The sequence below is a fragment of the Rissa tridactyla genome, chromosome 5 (genome assembly GCF_028500815.1).
Source record: "Rissa tridactyla isolate bRisTri1 chromosome 5, bRisTri1.patW.cur.20221130, whole genome shotgun sequence".
Taxonomy (NCBI): Eukaryota; Metazoa; Chordata; class Aves; order Charadriiformes; family Laridae; genus Rissa; species Rissa tridactyla.
The window spans coordinates 63,822,129-63,842,076 of NC_071470.1; the positions used below are offsets into that span (position 1 = coordinate 63,822,129).

General features: G+C 44.4%; 2 protein-coding genes and 1 long non-coding RNA gene across 4 annotated transcripts; 1 reads left to right on the forward strand and 2 right to left on the reverse strand.

Moving 5' to 3' along the window:
- Positions 1–328: 328 nt before the first annotated feature.
- On the reverse strand, positions 329–5,343 carry LOC128910551 (uncharacterized). 2 transcript variants are annotated; one of them, XR_008466755.1, is made up of 4 exons: positions 4,907–5,343; positions 2,290–2,397; positions 1,689–1,804; positions 329–1,203 (listed from the first exon to the last, which is right to left on the reverse strand). It is a non-coding gene; the product is annotated as an uncharacterized LOC128910551 (long non-coding RNA). The 2 variants fall into 2 exon arrangements; XR_008466754.1 differs by having other exon boundaries at positions 1,689–2,397.
- Positions 5,344–5,399: 56 nt separating this feature from the next.
- EXOSC9 (exosome component 9) lies at positions 5,400–10,860 on the forward strand. Its single transcript, XM_054203428.1, has 12 exons — positions 5,400–5,542; positions 5,711–5,805; positions 6,378–6,497; positions 6,611–6,713; positions 7,140–7,277; positions 7,743–7,825; positions 8,147–8,279; positions 8,737–8,825; positions 9,031–9,177; positions 9,513–9,703; positions 10,017–10,095; positions 10,615–10,860. The coding sequence occupies exons 1-12, from the start codon at positions 5,477–5,479 to the stop codon at positions 10,694–10,696; spliced, it is 1,326 nt and encodes a 441-aa protein (XP_054059403.1). The 5' UTR covers positions 5,400–5,476; the 3' UTR covers positions 10,697–10,860.
- A 415-nt stretch (positions 10,861–11,275) lies between these two features.
- CCNA2 (cyclin A2) lies at positions 11,276–19,763 on the reverse strand. Its single transcript, XM_054203429.1, has 8 exons — positions 19,577–19,763; positions 19,215–19,458; positions 17,971–18,086; positions 17,390–17,613; positions 16,311–16,515; positions 15,402–15,515; positions 14,765–14,898; positions 11,276–14,349 (listed from the first exon to the last, which is right to left on the reverse strand). Exons 1-8 carry the CDS (start codon positions 19,706–19,708, stop codon positions 14,298–14,300), a joined length of 1,221 nt encoding a protein of 406 aa, XP_054059404.1. The 5' UTR covers positions 19,709–19,763; the 3' UTR covers positions 11,276–14,297.
- Between the last annotated feature and the right edge of the window lie 185 nt (positions 19,764–19,948).

Below are 19,948 nucleotides of genomic sequence, written 5' to 3' on the forward strand. Positions count from 1 at the left end.
TACTAACAGACCTCTTCGGGTTCCTGATTTTTATGGGTGAGTTCAAGGCTTTTAGATGCAGGAAAAACATCATTAATAGAAGCAGTAACAATTCCACATTTGGGGTCAGATGTGCATCATGGTTAGATGCAATGAATTCATGATCCTGAATGATTTTGCTATTGCAAATCCCGAGTTTAGTTTTAAATTAAAAGATGCAGTGGGAGTTAATGCCTGCTGCTGCTGCTGGAGGGCTGCCTCACCATGGGGAATGAGGGTAGGCTGCTCTTTTCTCTCAACCTGGGGGGGCTCCATCTTTGTCACCCTTATCCTGTTGCCAGTACTGGAAGAAGAAAAACGAGTTTGCTGGTGTTAAATCACAATAGCTTTATATGCAGGTAAGTCATTAGCATGTTGCCACAGTAATCCTATACTTTTTTTTTTAATATACTTCGACATCATTATCACATTTCCAGCAATAGTGTTTCTAGAAACAGTTCTGCACAAAATCTTTGTACTTCTGGTGCCGTCTAAGATTAAGAATGTGGACACCACTATACTGGCAACAGGCTTGTTCCTTGTAAACTTTTGCAGTTTTCCTGCCAGCCCTTAACAATATGCCTCCAGAAGCCTGAGCACAAATGTCGTTGCGGGTGGTGGTGTGCAAATTGAAATACAACAGAAGCATCTATCTTAACGATGGTGCTCAAACCTAGCACCATTTGACTTCCAGCTACAGGGTCGACAGCAGAGCTTTTCCACACCAAGGGGAATACCACTGTGTTTGCTGTAACCTTATTTCCTTGCGAACACACACGTCTCCCTCTGGTGCCTGGATGCTGTCAGGATGGACCAATGCATGTGAGTTACTCACAGGCAGCACCCACGGGTGCTGGCACTCTCCCATCAAGAGGAGAAATGTATCAGCTGGCAGCAGCACTGCCAGGCTACTTGGTTTCACAGTTTCTTACTTGGTGTTTTCACAAGCTTTTCTATATCATTATTGATAGACAGCCACCAAAACCTTTACAGGTGGCAGAAGGTAACACTTGCACAAAGAAAATGTATTGTTTTTATTTCTTAACCTGCTGTACAAAACACGATGTTTAAAAGCTGTGCAGTGCCTCCCGTATTCTCATTCCTCGGGCATTTGGAGGAGGCAGCAGAGCTCACATGCAGTTAACAACGTTGCTGGATCCTTGTCCCACGTCCCGGATCTGGCTGCTGAGACAAGAGCACACAGCCACGCCTGTCTCTGCCCTGCAGTGTGACACAGAGCCCACCCGTTCCCACTTAAAGAAGATGGCGGGGAGGGGAAGTTCCTGTCCTTTCCAAGCAACTTGAAAGTATTTATTTTCTGTGTCTGAAATTCTGTTATACAGCCTAGTTGTATACTCTGCACAAAAATACACCCCTTGAGTTTATTCTCATTATTTGTCTGGTAAATCAGACTGAAACAACCAGAAGAATGTCAATTCTTATTGAATGCAGGGAACAGGACAAAGGATGGAAAGAGTGAGGAGACAGTGCTTTAATATTTACAAGAATCTAGTGGCATAAGCAGCACTCTTGCATCACTAGTCATGGACGTTATTCAATTATTACCAGGAAACAACAGATAAACCTCCTGCTGCACACTCTATTATGTTGTGTTTTCATATAGGCAGATTTCATTGTCTTATAAAGCCAAATAAAAAGTTTTAAATTACCTCTTCACTATGGGATCAAATGCTTCAGAGTTGTAAGCTCTGCTACGTATTTCCCTTCTTACTGCATGGGTCAAACTGCTCCACCGAGTTCAGTGGAGAGTTGTCATCAAAGCCACCTGCAAAGAATTGTCATATTACCAGGTTTTAGCCACTTTCTAGGACTTGAATTATCAGGCTGTTCTCGGCATTCGGTGGGTTAGCGTCCAGCTCTGTTTCTTTACATGAATTTTACAAGCTCCTAAAAATTGATCTAACAGCATTTCCTCCTGTAACCATACAAACATCACCAAGAGTGAAAGTTTTCTTGTACTCAAATTGTGAAGAGAGGAGGTATTTCTGTTATTTTTCTCCTTGAATTCATCTTACACATAGTTATAATCAAACACCTCCTGATCTGGAACAGAACAAAACTAAGACCAGTTAAAAGGATGATCCTGATCTTTGGCTTAAGCAAAACACACTCTCACAGTGTTTTCAAAATACAGCATTGATGAATACTTGCATAGGAAAAAAATCCTCAACTAAGACTTCAGTGATGCATTCCCCTTGCTGGGGCAGCTGTCAGAGGAGCCTTTTACTTCAAACCTCTTTAATGACTTACGCTAAGTTAACTATCACTATGGTATCCTGGCATCTTCCTCCCTCAGGCAAGTTCTGTTTCATGGCTCTTGTGCTGTCCAGAACAGCTTCAGTATTGTCCTTCAGTGTCCTATGAGCATTAGGAAAGACAAACAAAAGAAATATATCAGCCAAGGCAGACACATGTTCAAGCAGCAGACACTGAAAAAGACACGGTTGGTTTGCACTTGCCAAACCAAACCAACCTCACACATCCTATCTGAACATCCCGCATGCTCAGTCTGCTAAACCCTATCATTACCTGAATGGATGATAAAATGATAACATACTACCTAAGCATTTTACTCTGCTTTCTGACTGATCTCAGGGCACTTTGCAGTGGAGGTCAGTATCACTGGCTGCTGTCTACAGACAACAGAAACTAAGTTCTGTGAGGGGAATGCTCCTCAACAGTGGTTACCTAGCACACTGACACGGCCAAAAAGATTACTTAGGACACTAACACAACAAGGTGGGTGGAAGAATTCTGATTCTTGTACAGCAAGAAACTAGTACACTATTAGCCTGCACTGGCTCCCCAAGGGGGAGAAAGCATTGTCTTTGCACCACAAGCTGTGCATGTTCACGCTATTCTCAGGGACTGTGAATATTTCTTCTGTCATAGAGTTTCTCTTTTTGATGATGAAGTTTCTTATCACATGTACGTAAGTAAATGCCAAGATCAAGCCTATCTTCTACTTCTCTGCACCATGAACTTTGTGCTTCTGCACATCTCAGCAGTACCCATAACATCAAGCATTTCAGACACTCAAAGCAGTTTACAAGTGGGGAGGCACAAACTCTTTTTTACTATTGCTAGAGTAGAGAGCAGACTGCCTTCAAATATTTCCAAAAGCATAATGTAGTCCTCTTAACTGCAGGTAGTAACTACTGCTTGCGATTTCAATGCATTACCAAGGTCCTCAAAAGGCTGGAAGGGAAAGATTTTGTCCCAAATTGTTATCCCCCTCTTTGGAAGTCATGCAGGCACCCCAAAAAGGAGTTGGAAAGGAGACAGACAAAATTAAAATTGAAATACTTTTACTGTACACAGTTGAAGCTGGCCATGGTCTCAATCTGCCTTTTCCACGGAGCAGGAGAGCAGGGGGAAACCACAAAAGGTCGTCTTTGTCTAACAGTACAGAGCCAAACCCTCCAATATGTCTCCTGCAGTCCCTGAGTACCTTTCTCTGACGCAAAGGTGGCTCTCAGTGCCACAAGGGTTCTGCCTGATTACAGTTATGAAGACCTACATGGAGGGAAAACTGTTGCTTGTTCTCACTGTCTTGGAACTGTTGTTATTGCCCCTCTAACTGTAGGGCTCACACTCTCCCCATAACTGGGCTCAATAGATATGAAACGTCTGGAGATTGATCCTACATGGGAAGTGCCAGGAGGGAAAAGTGGTGCTTGTTCTCACTGTCTCTGGGCACCTCTTTTATTGCCCCTCTAATGTTGGTGCTAACACCCTGCCCAGTGCCAGGCTCAAAACCATCAAACATCTGGAGATTGCTCCCACACGGAGAGTGACAGGAGGGAAAAGCGGTGCTTCTTCATAGTAACGCCGGGAACCACTTTCATTGCCACACTAAACTTTGGGCTAATACTGTGAGCACTCAGCTCAAAAAAACAATAGAAAAAGCAAATCCAAGACAGAATTTCTACCTAAAGACTGACAGTTAAACTCCAAGGAAAATACCCCATCAACCATGTATCTGTGATGAGAGAGAACTTTACACTAAATGTTAGCATTTTTGTGGCTAAAGTCGGAAGCGTTACATCATTTTGCTCGTTATTGCTGCTTCACACATAGTGCCTTTTGGGAAAACTATTTGCTTATTTTTGTCCTTACACCAAGGGGGCCTTTTTGTGATCACATCAATATTCTTTTACACTGAATATTTGTGATTATATTCATTTAACCTAATCTTAAAACATAAAACCAGCACGGAAAAATCAAGACAGCACGGAATCACGGAATCTTCAGAGTTGGAAGGGACCTCTAGAGATCATCTAGTCCAACTCCCCTGCTAGAGCAGGGTTGCCTAAAGCACATCCCTCAGGGCTGCATCCAGGCGGGTCTTGAAAATCTCCAGAGAAGGGGATCCCACAGCCTCCCTGGGCAGCCTGTTCCAGTGCTCTGTCACCCTCACCGTAAAGAAGTTTTTCCGTGTATTTGAACGGAACTTCCTACGTTCTAGCTTGTGCCCATTGCCCCTCGTCCTGTCGCTGGGAACCATTGAAAAGAGCCTGGCTCCGTCCTCCTTAAACCCACCCTTTAGATACTTGTAAACATTAATCAGGTCCCCCCTCAACCTTCTCTTCTCCAGGCTAAAGAGTCCTCACTTGCACAGTCCTCACTTGCACAAACTTGAAGTAGTGAAATGTGACTCAATTTTAGTTTGCACTAGAACTTAAGTGTGTTAACAAGATTTAAAAAGACAATATAGCTGAGATATTTAAACAATTTTGTGTGAGAAAAGTCAGAGTGTCTGGGATTTAACATTGGTGGGAAGACACAGTAACCCATTTTCTCAGTTCAACTCAAACTAAGCGTAACACACACTTGTTTTTACTTGAAACCTTGAGTTTTTACTTACGGGCAACACTTCAGAACAACAGGGAAGGACGTTCCTCTGAAATATTTGAAGCTTTTGCTGCATTTTGGCCTAGAGCACTGCCTGCCTCGCTCACGCTACCAACTCAGCTGTTTTCCAGGGGCTGCGGGAGCACGCGCCCCTTGAAGACTGCACTTCAACACCGTTATCCACTCGAAATGCCCGAGACGCGCTTTTTTAAACTCCAGACGGCTCCCCCGACGACCGGCGCTTTGGCACAAGCCCAGAGGGCCGCCGAAGACGGGCGGGGAGAGCCGCGATGGGGCCGGCTACTCCACCAGCCCCGTCCCAGGTGAAGTAGGCCCCTGTGCCCGTCTTTTAGCGGCCTGTAAGGGACGATGACCAATAACTGCGGCTGGATCTACTGAGGAGAGCGGCGCCTCACGGCACGGGGGGAGCGCCCTGTGGGCGGAGCCCGCCCTGAGGGGAGCTCTGCGCCTGCGCACTGGCACCCGCCGTCGCGCGGTGATGACGCGCTCGCGGCGATGACGCGCTCAGCGCGCGCGGCCGCCGGGCTCCCGCTGTAGCTCGCGCCGCGCCTCAGGGACCGCCATGAAGGCGACGCCGCTCTCCAACTGCGAGCGGCGCTTCATCCTGCGCGCCGTCGAGGAGAGGAAGGTGCGTCGCCGGCTTCCCCTTTTCCATCCCCTTTTCCATTCCCTTCCCCGTCCCCGAGGAGGGTGGGGCGGCTAGCGCGGGTCGCCCCCTGCCGCCGCCGGGGGGTAGGCCGGACCCTCCCCCCGGTTATGGCGCATTAATCCGGTGTGTCTGTCTCTGGGCCCGCAGCGGCTGGACGGGCGGCAGTGCTATGACTACCGGAACGTGCGGATCTCCTTCGGAGCCGACTACGGCTGCTGCATCGTGGAGCTGGGGAAGACCAGGTGGGTGCGGGGGCGCTGGGCCGGCTCCGCGGCCTCAGGAAAGGCTGTCAGGCTGAAAGCCCGCTGCCGTCACGTTAAACAGATTTTAAGGACCGAAGCCTAAAAGTGGTAGCAATTCAAGGATGGGACCATAGAGGAGAAGTGGGACGGGAAGGGATGGGGTTTCTGTGTTGGTTATCGATTACAACAAATTTCTAAAATACAAAATTATTATAATTTTTAATCGCTTTATTCACTGATCTCGCATTACATTTCGTACTCTTCCACAAATCAAACAGCCCTTTTTTGTGTGAGGAAACGTGGAGTATACGCACTTACATAAGCATTTAGTTATAGATTCTCATGTGCCTGAGTCTATTTTTAGACATGTTCTAATGTCTGCATTTGGTACACTCAATTGTTGACAAGGCTTTACGTATGTATGACAGGCACTGAATGAGAAACTGTCAGGAGCGACAAGTACAAACTAAAAGCCTAACCTTGTGCTTTCTCAAAGTATGTATTTTGTTTCTAGTGGTAGGAGGTTTTTTCCTGCTAAATTCCGTGACTAAGTGGTTTATGTATCTTTGCAGGGTTCTTGCACAAGTCTCATGTGAACTTGTACCCCCCAAGCCAAATCGTCCCACCGAAGGTATACTTTTCTTTAATCTTGAGCTCTCACCGATGGCTGCACCTGGTTTTGAGCCTGGCAGGTATGTAGCTTTCTTAAAAAGACTAAGTAAGGATGACATAAGAGCCGCTGTTTTGATACATGTAAGTATATTGCGTTAATCGTATTCAGTTGGCGTTAACTTTATTTTAACAGGCAAACAGATTTATTGGTGAAACTGAACAGACTAATAGAACGATGCCTGAGAAATTCCAAATGTATAGATACTGAATCTCTCTGCGTTGTTGCTGGTGAAAAGGTATGAAAACCTAATTTCAAGTGGTTTTAAACTAAAAGATACATATAGTCTGTTTTTAAGGTGGTCTCTGTCTTGTTTTGGGAACTAGAAATTCTGATTTTAGGATAATATAAGCCACACATCTGATTTTACAGGTGTTTTTAACTTAAATATCTACACAGGCTTCCTGAAGTAGCTGAGACCCTGCACACTCAAATATTTCTTTGCAGAGTAAAGTTTAAAGTTTACTTAAGTGTTACGTATTTTGTCATAATTAAATGTAGCACACTGGGTGTCTCGGATGTACTGAGATCTTTCATCTTCCTAAGCACAGCCCTGAATGCTGGTTCTTTTTATGGTTCAAAACAATGAAGTTATCTTGAAAAACAATAACTTCTGTAGAATCGTGTCACAAATTACCAAGCAGTCACATATGCGTTTCCTCAGGTTTGGCAAATTCGTCTGGACCTGCACCTCTTAAATCATGATGGGAACATTATTGATGCTGCCAGCATAGCAGGAATTGTAGCTCTGTGTCATTTTCGCAGACCAGATGTGTCTGTGCAAGGAGAGGAAGTAACTGTGGTAAGTTCTACCAGAGAAACGTTGTGGCATCATCACAGGTAGCTGTTTCTATCTGTCTAAAAGGGAGAATTAAGTGTGTAAGCAGATAAACTCCAAGATACTTACATTTTAGGATAGATGTGTTACTATTCAAAATGTGAAAGGATAGTAAGGAAGCCTGCTGAATACTGAATTTTATCAACCTCAGTTATGGGAATACGAATTGTAGAAGATATGTATTTTACCGTATTTTGACCAAATCAAGCATAAGGCTGATGAATGTGCTGTATATGCCTATGTAGGTAGTAAACAGTAAGAACTGCACATGAGTTAAAAAAGAAATTTTTTAATATTTAGATGACTAAACATTTGTTAGCCTTTTTTTTTCTTTGTTTTCTATTTCTTTAAATATCTTTGTACAGTACATAACTTTGAAATTAAATGTGTTTTGTAAATAATTGTCTTCTGGGCCAATTCTTTTCACAGTACACTCCTGAGGAACGCGATCCCGTCCCCTTGAGTATCCACCACATGCCTATTTGTGTCAGTTTTGCCTTCTTCCAGCAAGGGTAAGATTTTTAAGTCTTCTGACAGGAGCAGCTTACTGTCAATTCTGCAGAATTGATTTTAAACATAGAAGAGCCCTAAAAATATTTATATTGTCAAGCCAGTTTCTTAAGATACTTTATCTGAAGTGGGATGCCATGGGGAGATATTTCTGTGTTCTGCACGGTGTAACTAACCAGCAGCTTTCCACAGATAGCATAGAAAGCTTTTGGGAGGAGAATATAACCGCAATTACTAATATGTAAACTGATTCTTTTATTTAATTGTTTTAAGGGTAGTAACTCACCTCAGATTTTTACTGTTGCCTTTAAACTTGATTCTAGAACCTATTTATTGGTGGATCCAAGTGAACGCGAGGAACGTGTAATGGATGGTGTCCTCGTAATTGCCATGAATAAACATCGTGAAATTTGTACCATGCAGTCCAGTGGAGGGATTATGCTAATAAAGGATCAGGTAAATCTTTGCCTTGACCAGTCTCCCTCTTGTATATAAACTAGTTCCTTTGCTGTAATCTTCGTAGTGAAATGTCCTTGATGTTTGGAAGCTAAGAAATCAATTACCTGTTGGATATAATTGGAAAAGATGATGTATTTTTAGTCCTAGTGGAAGAGCATAGTACTGTGCATCATGTTGAAGAAGAGACGTAGGAAAGGAACACTGTTTGGTCAGATATGCGTGGTTTTTTCCCCTGTGATTTGGCTGATGGAGTCTGTAAATTAATTTCAGGCTGCGCTGTCATGAATAGCTAGAGGCTGTTGTGTGAACCTGTTGCATCAACTCATAGTGTATCCAGTGCCTCATACTAAGGTTCCGTATTTTATTTTAAGTGCTTGTGACTCCTGTGATGTTTGACAGTTAAAAATACCTTGTTTTCATGATTGTAAACTGTTGTTGTATGTATAACAAACAGGTTCTGAGATGCAGTAAAATAACAGCTGTTAAGGTTGCAGAAATAACAGAACTAATTCAAAAAGCCTTGGAGAACGACCAGAAAGTTAGGTGAGTGTTTCGGGAAGGAAGGGAAATGGGTGTTTTTAAGAAACATACTAAAAAGTCATGTCAGCCTGTAGTTTGAACAGCAAATTGTTTTCACTTGTGTTTGTATAGTAAGTAAATAACAAGTATTTGTATATTTGAACTGGAAAAGAGAAAGCATTTTTAAGTGTGAAACATCCTGACATAATGTCTGTCACTGAATGACTAGGAAAGAAGGTGGGAAGTTCGGCTTTGCAGAATCTATACCGAATCAAAAGATCACTGCCTTCAAAATGGAAAGCACTGCTGTTGATACTAACAATGTGGAAGAACAAGCAGAAGAAATCATCACGAAAGCCGACCCTCCTTCGGAAGTGTATCTTTTCTGTTGCATTATTCAGGGGAAAACCAGGCTTCCCACCCCCTGCATTAGCACTACTAGAAGCTAAACGCACACCCAAGGTTCCTTGCAGCTTAGGTAGCCTTACAGCCTTCAGAGGAAACATCAACATAACTTAATTCCTGGCACAAAGTGCAAAACTGCAGTCTGAAGTAACAGATTGTTACAGTAACTGGAGAAGTAGTCTCTCTCAGGTCCCCTTTAAGGATGTTTTCCGCTGGGGAGAAAAGATACAGCTTAAAACCCAACCGGTTTGCTCTCAGAATACAAAGAGTTTACTGGCAAAGCAAGATTTTTCTTAACTACTTTAGTTTTGCCAAACCGATATTGCACACTCCTGGGACAGCCCAAATTGGGGAAGGAATAGAGAACTCCTGGGGAGACCTTGAAGAATCTGACAGGGAAGAAGCGGCGGAAGAGGAAGATGAAAGTGAAGCAACTGCTTTAGAATGTCAGAAAATGGAAACTGAGGATACAAGTACAATGAAGGAAACTAAGAAGGGTAAGTATTTATCTTGATAGCAGAAATGCTTATTATATCACTTTATCAACAGTTTAGAATTCAAATGTGAAAGAGGTCCTTAGCAAGAGAGAACCATTGTAGCCACTTTCCACTTGAGAGTTACGCTCGTTTACTACTTTCACTTCACCTGGGCACTTCTCTTTTCTTCAAAAGAAAAGTTTATTTCTGTAGTATATGGAGGGCTCCAAGTTAAACACCCTGAATGCTTCTTTTAAAATGCTGTGGTTATTATTGCAGAAGTTGTTTGTACAAAACTGCTCATTGGTTTGTGGATTTGTGTGGGTTTTTTTAGATGAACCTATTGTACTGTCCGACAGCGAGGAGGAAGAAGTTGTCATTCTGGAACCACAGGAACTACCAAAGAAAACAAGGTAACCATCATGTGAAATTAGGAGGGGAAAGATGTTTGTGAGGAGTATTTTCAGGAAGCACAGGATTTTGGCAAGGCCACGAAAGGTCTCAGTTTATCAAAGGGACTGTATACATAGGTAACTGAGAGCGAGGCATTTTAAATCTAGGGCAGTTTGCTCCTGTCCTAGGAAGCCGGTCATCCTGGTGACCTGCAGCTGTCTGAAAAGGGTATAGATATTTGACTAACATCCAAAGGGAGTAAGAGCATAAAACTGGATTTGAATCAGCTCCTCCTTGGAGATGCTGCAGAGATTCTACATGCTCCCCTACAGCTAATCTTACGTTTTCTCTCCAAGAAGTGAGATTTATTGCTGTATCCCTGAACTAGCCATGGCCACCCTTATTGTGCAGAGTATGCTTTCTAGAAACAAAGTTTGAACTTTGCACAATGGTTGCCCTGCTATGGATGATCCGCCTGTGCTCTTTTGAAATAAAACTGTTCAGTACGTTTCTTTAATACAAATGTTGTTTGCTCACAGAGCACAGACCAACTCGAAGCAAGAAAACACAAGTAAAAAAGCATTTAACAAAAGGAGAAAAAAGAAGAGAGCTGCTCATTAAAGCCGTCATCCCTCCTTCAGAAATGCTGTACAATTCATAATTTGTTCTATCATTACTGAACTTATTTTGTAGATAATTTTATTTCCTCTGGTCCTGATTTTATGTATATTTTATAAAACTATTGTACACAGCTTTAAATAAAAAAAAATTGCATGTAAGTGAAATTCTGTGGTTTGCATCTGGCTGCAGCAGAAAACTCCCTAGTTCAACTTGAACTGACTCAAGTCCTACAACTTGAATTGCAGAGGCAAGATGCAGTTTTCTTAATGAAACTGCCTCTGCCGTTACTGAACTGAACTGCAGACAGTTAAGCGTTCAGGTGGTAACAGGAATTACGGCTGAAGTTTAATGCCAGGAAAAGCTTCTCTCAATGAAGGTAGCTATTGCCATGCCTTGGAATGCTCTTCACAGGGGGAAACGGTGTGCTGTGACTTGAAACCTTGCCCACCTCACTCCGCATCTTACCTGTCATTGAATCTCTTTGTATAAAAATCAACAGAAATACATGTACTTAAAAAAATAGCATAGAACTTCTGCAAAACTGTCATAGAGAAGCAACTCATACTTCAGCAATGGAGTTTCTTAAAAAGTTTAATTAAATATTACATGCAACAGACAGGAATGCTTCTTGAAGTATATTCAAAGAATGATGCTCTGGATTTCGAATGGGGCAAAGTGAAGTGACGAGGAAGTTTCCAAAATAGCTGCCCTAGCTGCTTTGTTTGAAAACCAAGTCAAACTGGAAACATGCACATATTTACAAGAGCAAAGTAGGACTATTTTACATGTGACCTTAGTATTTCATGAAATAGTGACAGGAGAGAAGTTACTGTTACAGGTTTTACATTCCCCAAATCAGATTTAGAATTTAACATAAAAAACACTAGTAAACTGCTCCCAGCCAAGCAAAGCTTTTATCAAGTGGTGCTCTTTCAGAGAGGGACGAACACAAAGCCCCATTCCCCCAGGAGCTAAATCAGTGGGTTTTCTTAGTGCTGGTTCTTGCAGCCCAAAGTCACTCTCGGGAGTACAAGAATGGGTGAAGATTCAGTTTCTTCTTATTTCTGCAGTATCACAAGACCTTAAACTTCTTCAGGAAAAAGAATGGTATTCTTTGCACTGCTGTTTCTCTCTTCACACATATTTCACACCCTATGTTCCTTAGAGGCTTTATTTTGAAAGGACTAGAAGTTAAACTGCATAGGCAAAACAGTAGTACAGTACAACCTGGAATATTTTGTTCAAAGCTTAGTAGCAAGAGCTGGAGTTGTCCCATATTAACTTTGGAAAATGAGAAGATGGAAAAAGATGGTATTTCTCACAGCAGCAAGAGCTGTTGCTGAGGGAAGTGGAACGTAATCATACTGAGCAGAGATGCCAGCCCATGACAGAGGTATTTTTTTAGGCTGCAGAGGAAGCCATATTGGTATGTTGAAAGCAAATCTCGAGGAGCAAGGGAGAATATTTCTCTGTGCTATGGGAACAAGTAACAGAACAACTGCCATTGAAAACAGAGCAAAGGGACATTTCATTAAGCAGTAAATTAATACTATAAATCACTGTAGTCCTTTCACTTAAATACTACTTCTTGCTCTTCTCTGGGGAAAATAATTCATGAGCCTCCTTTAAGTTACTCCTCTTCCAAAGTTCATATTTCTCAGTGGTCTTGGAAAGTTTCCAGCTTGCACCACAAAACAGAAGGGGAAGGCAGAACCCAGTTTCTCGGGAAGAGTGCTGTGCTCTGTTGTCTTCAAAGAATAGTTGCCAGCCAGTGTTTTGAGTTGCCCTTCCAAGGTCACAACCCGATGTCGCAGCTGTGGCAATGGTGTTCCTGTATTATAAACAAACTCCCTCTCCTGTGAGGTTGGAGCATTCCCAATGCTACACACTGAACATGATACGCTGCACGGGTTCAGTAGCTTTTCAGTGGCAACCTACTGAAATTAAGCTAAAGGCTAGTGGAGAACATGGTCGACCAGTGACATACAGTTCTTCATTAAACATTAGAACACGTGTAAGAGTCAAAGTGCATCCTAAAAAGCTCAGATTGGCCAAAAAAGGCAGCCCCTGCTGCATTCTTTAGTCTTGAGGGGTTTTGTAACTAAGTTGGTTCATGGAGGGCTCAGACTGGAGAGAGGGGTGGGGGTAGAACAGCAAGTTTTTAATTACTGAGTCGAGACAGGCGATTTGTCTCACTATAATGCGTGTTTGTCAGCTCGACAAAGGGCTGATGATTTTTTTTTTAATTTATTTTAAATAACCCACACCATAACAGCTGTTCAGCATCTGTGAAGAAATGATACTGGTATCTGCTGGCTGTCCAGATAACCAGATGGACAGCACTGAATCGGCTTCAAGTTGAGTTGGCGCAGGGTTCACCCTTGCCAAAAAGCTTTAGAAATGAGTGCCAGCTGAAGAGGGCAGTACTACCCCTCAGTGGGTACCCCTCAGGTATTGGCAAGACCACCAACATCAGATGTAAAAAATTGTTTATTAGCCAACCTGGAAATGGCTTAATTAAACCCGCTTCCGTGTGCTCACTGCTTTACATGCAAAGAACCGCAGGTACAGGGTAGCACCACTCCATTTACACAGGTTGAAGGTCATCGCCATTAGATCAAGTGGATGTTTATGTGCTAGTTTGCTCGTGTAACGGTTCCAGAACTACGGAAAAATAAAACCACGTGGTCTACATTTTTGCTGGAGAGGAACCCTTTCCAAGCAAGAGGGACGTACAGAACTCTGCACGTAGCCCATCCATGCCAGAAGGCATTCCCTTCTCTTGAGGGTACAGAGTTCACCCTCCTGCAGTTTTAATCCCTCCACCACCCCTAGAGAGGTACGAGGTGAGCAGACTGATGACTATAATTTTTTTAGTCGGTATTGATGGGCTCTCGGGACAGCTAACACATCACTGGGAACTCCACGGGTTTAAATTAGCGTCAGTTTCACACGTCGACTAGAAAATACCTATAGCAAGACCGCTTTCTATGTACTGGAAGAGAGAAGTATGAACTGGTATACTGGTTTTTGCCGTGCAGTCCAACCTTTACCTTGATGGAGATCTGGCAGTACGTTAGATAGCAATCAAGGCTTCCAGTAACTGGCACATCTTAACGAGACAATTCCAGCAAGGCATTCTCATTGTTACATAGTTTCTTCCAGTACTCTAGCCCTTAAGCCACATTTTGGATCTATACTAACTCTCAGTTTAAACTAGACAGCATAAAAATGCTACAAATACTGCTGTGGAGTCCAAGTCATTCTTACTTGGAAGGAGAAAGAGCCCTACTGTAATAATGCACTGCTAATATTAATGTTTAGTCTATAATTAGATAAGCAGTCTCAGACTTCACTTGGTCTGCATGGTTAATTCCGTGCTTGAAAAGAAAATTTTTATAAAACCCCAGCTAAATATCTGAACAAGATCGCATGTACAAAAGATTTACAGTAAAACCACATAAAACTAACTTCATAATTAAGCTCATCAAAACCTGTACTAATATTCTGAGTGATCACATCTAGAATTTTGAACCATGTTTAAAACTGTACATCATTTTCCTGTAATATACATCTTTTAAAAAGATCAGTCTCTTGATTATTACAATAAGTTTAGTGTCTCTGGTGGGTCAATAAGCGATACTCCATGGTACCTAGAGAGGGGGGAAAAAAAAAAGACGCAGGATGACACCTCACTCAAAGTGCGCTCTGCCGTAAAGAACAGCACATGTACTGCAGCAAAGCACATTTCTCACAAGGCAGGAAACATCTGGGGGCTTGTCCGGCTGCCACGCCAACAGATTTTTTTTTAGGAGTGTTAGTTACCATCTCCTGCCCACTAACTGTAGGAACATCAAAATTCCTCACCTGGTGGCGAACACAAAGTATTGCTCAACAAAACATTGTGCGAAAAACCTGGGGAGTCTTGTCACCATTTCACTTGCGTGGTGGATTTGGTTAGTTGAGTCTGACTGCAGACCCAAAATGCACACAACCCCACCCCCCCACCCCCTTCAGCAGTTACGTGCTAGGACAACCAGCTTGTCGCACGTCTCTGCAGATACTCACTTTGTACTCTTGTACTTTTCCCTTATGGACTGTTGCATGTGCTGGGCTGCTTTGAGGTAGGTCTTGTGTAGGTCCATGAGGCAGGGCTTGATGTCTTCAAGGGTGTAGCCTGTTACTTTGCACAGGGATTCAGGCTGAGGGAAAAAGGAAAGGAAAAGGGACATTTGAACATTTCTCTTTGCTTGCGCTGATGACCACTGGTAGAGTTTTTAGCTTCCTGCTGAAACTCCGTTCTTCTAGGAGATTAGCCAAGTGTCATTTTCTCAAGCACAAAGTCGTCTAATACTCACTGCTCAGATTTTAGCAGTTCGTGTAGATTTACAACAATCCGGGTAACTATGATATTCTAAGCAAGAATTCCTTGCCTCCAGAGTTTAGCCTTTCTTACCGCCCACTTCCTCATCACAAGGAAGCCGCTCACAGCTTTGAGAAGGATGACCAGAATGGAATGCATCAGTGGATGCCTCTTCCTTCCAAGAAAAAGCGTGTCGCCCCCCACCTCTTTTCGCATACCACAGGGAACAATCCCCAGTTAACTGCAATTCCTGCAGCCCTGTCCCCAGCTTTCAAAACTGCGTACAAATAACACTAAAGATGCATAAAGGTGCGTGAGGTCTCAAGGTTTAGTGGTACATACCCAAGTTTGTCCAGTGATCGTATAGTCTGCTAGATGAAATGCTGCAGCAGCAATAACTGATGGCAAGTATTTCAGGTAAGGATCAGCATCAATTAGACTCAGCTCCCCGAGGTACTGCAACGAGAGAAAGGGAATCATCTGCTTCCCAAAGGAAGTAGAAGAGCATTTGACAGTTGCACTAGAACCCTAATTTAAGCTTCCAATCCTGCCATCAGTTGGAGAAACAGCTTTTACTAGTTTCCACCTACTTTCTCTTTTAGCATCTACTGTTAGCTACTGTCAAACAACGTCCCCAGAGCATGCTTTTTCAACACTACATTTTATATTTAGAGGTATGTAAGATCTAGAGGGAAGAAAGTAGTCAGGTCTGACCTTTGCACAATGAGAGAAAGGCTTCCATGTAGGAACCTGCCATGCAGTTAGGATTCAATATAACTTTAGCTGAAACCTCATCTGCGTGCTGCTTTACAAATTAGCCTCTGGATGCAGAGCTCACTGCTTGTTGAAGGGAAAACCAAAACAAAAGTCCTTTTTAGCCAAAGTGGGTGGTAGGCGTGGCAGTTTTAGATAAGAAAGAGGGAACTATCTAGCAGTGAAACAAACCCCAAGTTCAAGTTCATCAATCTCTGCCTGCTCTGAGTAAGTACACGTGCTTGAGCCAGGCCAAGTGCCCGCCTGTGACAGGAATGGAGTAACTCAGACTTGTGGAGGACCACACGGCACAACTCTCCAGAACTCTCCCAGGGAGACTATGCATTTAAAAATAGGAGGAGGTGGGGAAGCCTGGACTGAAGAATCCTTCAGCATTTCTTTTCTTTTCTGCTGGGACTTGGAAACGGAGCTTGTGAAGTGCATTAATGGTAACAGAACTCTCTACTTAGACAGGCCGAGCCAGTAGTTCTTACTTACCATTGACAGGCTCTCCACTTTAGCACTTGTCTGCTGATGTAGGAAATACTGAGTGAGGAACTGGTTGATTGTTGGAGCTGCCAAGTCAAATGACAAAACCTTCAAAATTAAGTGCTCCATCCTCAGAACCTGCTTCTTGGTATAGGTGTCATCTGTGATGTAGACAAACTCTGCTACTTCAGGAGGGTAGATTTCTTCAAACTTTCTGCCAGGAGAAATAGATATAAGCAAATAATTGAGTACTAGAAAACCAGATAACCAGCAACATTTAATGAAAGCAGCATGCTAATTTAAATTCTGACTTGTGAAGTAGCTGAGCACTGTTACTGACCTAGTTTGCTGCACTTGGTTCTATAGCTCATGGATCAGCAATATTTGAAATTACAAAGTTACAATGGCCTGATCATAGAATCACAGAATGTGTTGGGTTGGAAGGGACCTTTAAAGGTCACCTAGTCCAACACCCCCTGCAGTAAGCAGGGACATCTTCAACTAGATCAGGTTGCTCAAAGCCTCGTCAAGCCTGGCCTTGAATGGCTCCAGGGATGGGGCCTCCACCACTTCTCTGGGCAACCTGTGCCAGTGTCTCACCACCCTCATTGTAAAGAATCCTAATATCTAATCTAAACCTGCCCTGCTCTAGTTTAAAACCATTGCCCCTCGTCCTATCGCTACATGCCCTTGCAAACAGCCCCTCCCCCTGATATTTTAGCACTGAACAATTTGGGACTCAGAGTTACTGAAATTCCAGAAGAACCCACTAAACTAATAATTAGAGCAAGAAAAACTTTGCTTTCACATGCCTTGTGCATATTCCCTCAAATACTGTTTAGAAGCCTTCTGCTGCCACAGAAATAATGAATCCCCACATTAGGGCAATCTACAAAGACAGCTTAGAACCTTGCATGCAGAGTTTCATACAAACTGCCAAGCTTATAGGTGGATAACTCCTGATTTTTCTTCTAGTGTGAAGTCCTCCCAAGTTAGCCTGGCTATAGGCAACAGAAGTATGATAGCCACAAGATTTCCACTTGTATGAGACCAGCAGGTAGAATTTTAAATTAAACAATTTCACTTACGATGCGAGCAGCATAGCTGCAGTACCCACAAGCTGCAGTTTTCCTCTCAAAACAGACATTGAAGAAAGAAACCTATCAATGTAATTCACAGCTAAGTGCAGAGTTTCATTCTGTAATTTGTATTCTTCTCCAACTTCCACCAGCCAGTCCACAAGAATAGCCCGCATGTTGTTTGTGATATCAGGTTGCTTCTTCATGTAACCCATTTTAGGCTTACATTTCACCTGTAGGTTTAGACAATAGATAACACTGAGTTTGGACTAAGCGCCAGCAGGGAAGCAACTGTTTAAGCTCCATTTACCACAGTTTAAACAGATCAGAAGTAAACAATGCTAAGTCTAGGATCAATCAGTTATATTTCCATAAGCTTGCTTTCCAGCTTCTGTTCAGTGCATGGCACAACCAACTTTATCACATGAAACCAATCTTGTGTTCACAGCAGTGGACACAGCATCTTAATTCTCTATTTCTAGCAAGATTTAACTTAGTCACTGTAGTAGTAACTAATGTTTGGGTGCATTTCTCAACCCCAAATTTCTCCCCCATAAGCTGTATGCAAAGAAGAAGAGACAGCAGCTCACCTCCATTTCCCTAAGGTATGTATGGATATCGCCGATATAGTCTGGCACGTTATTAACATTTGGTTTTTTCTCTTCTGCTTCTGAGGTTATTGAAATATCCATAATACTTGGAGAATCTAAGCAGAAGATAACAGCCATGTTAGAAGGGGCACAGTCAGACCACTCCCTTGCAGCAGACACTACCCTATTCTCTAGTATACCAATGGTGGCTCCCCAGGGCTGGTGGGTCTCTTGCCTCCTGGGCAGGCAGAGAAGGCAGACCATCACTCAACTAGACTGGGATTGAGGAGGCTCTAGGGAAGCCAAAACACTACTGCAACGGGGAAGCTTACCGTTCCCCTTTCTCATCTTCCCCGTAAGAATAAAGGGATGGAAAACTCTTGCGATTATGTAGTGCTCAGTGCATCCTGTGTTACCTTGTTACACAGATGTGAATCCTGTAAGCCTAGCTATTGGGGCTGGAGTACCACAGCTTTTTAGAGAATGCAGAAGCGGACCATGGTGAAATCAGTCCTCAGATATTCATGCGCGTATTACAGGAGATGGATCCAACAGCTCCCATTTCTTACATACTGGGAAGAGCTCAAAACACTTGCACCAGTACAGGGTATTACCTGGGAGAAAAGTCCATTAAGTCTCAGTATCTGCCCAAGTAAAGTCCCCTTCTAACTCTACAGTGCAGCGAAGGGTGAAAGTCTAAGGGCTGCTCTTCTTGTCTATAATCTGGTTTCTCTTGTGAGGTACCAACAGTTAATCATAGAATAGTTTGGGTTGGAAGGGACCTTTAAAGGCCACCTAGTCCAACCCCCCTGCAATGAGCAGGGACTTCTTCAACTAGATCATGTTGCACAGAGCCCCATCCAACCTGATCTTGAATGTTTCCAGGGACAGGGGCACCCACCACTTCTCTGGGCAACGTGTGCCAGTGTTTCACCGCTCTGAGAGTAAAAAAATCCTTCCTTATATCTAGTCTAATTCTACCACCTTTTAGTTTAAAACCATTACCCCATGTCCCTGTTAAGGTTAAAAGCATAATACTACCTACAAAGAGTAGGGGATCAAAGTGTAGAGGCTCAAAGGAACCAAATTGGGTTTCATCAACTGGAAACATATCTATCTTCCGAGCCGAACCAGACCAGCCCACTTCCCAAAGAGCTTCAGGATCTCCAGTTCTCCTCCACTTCGCTCTGGAAACCATTCCCTCGCTACAGCCCCCGCCGGAGCCCCGGCGGGGCCTCACCTACCGAAGCTCAGCTCCATGGCGTTGCCCAAGGGGGCGAGGGGCCGCCGCTCCCCGAGGGCACAGACGGCCGTCCGCAGCCCCAGCGCCGCCGCCTCCTCCTCCTCCTTCTGGGTGGCCGGGCCGCCTCGCCGCCGCCGCTGCTCCCCGTCCGGCTCGTCCACATGGATGGTGAAGGCCTGCTGCCCGCCGACCGGCCGCCGCGCCGCCGCCGCGCCATGGCCCTCACCACCGCCCCGCGCAGCCGCCTGTGGGGAGCGGGAAGAGCGGCCGGTCAGCCCGCCCCGGCCCCGCCGCTGACAGCCGCCGCTGACAGCTCCCGCCGAACCAAGATGGCGGCGCCTCCCCCCTTTCCCCTCACCTCACCTGCGGCGGGAGCCCGGCCCGCTGCTGGCCGCCCCGCAGCAGCCCCAGCGCCACGCGGGTGACGGCGGCGGGCGGCGCTGCTGCTTTGCCGCCCGGGGGAACGTTCTCCTGGTTCTCCTGCTCCGCCAACATGGTGGTGGTGGTGGCGGCGGAGGGGACGCGAGGGGACGGGCGGGAGTCGCGCCGGCGGCCGCCGCCGAGTCTCGCGCCGCTCTCGCCGTTCAAGCAGCCCGCGACTATTGAATCGGCCAATGGGAGGGCGCGTCGCGTCACGCGGCCTACGGGCGGCGGCAGGGGCCAAAAGGGGCGGGGTCTGGCGGGGAGGGGGCGGGGCCTGGCGGGCGAGCGGGAGGGAGTCGGCCGAGGGAAGAA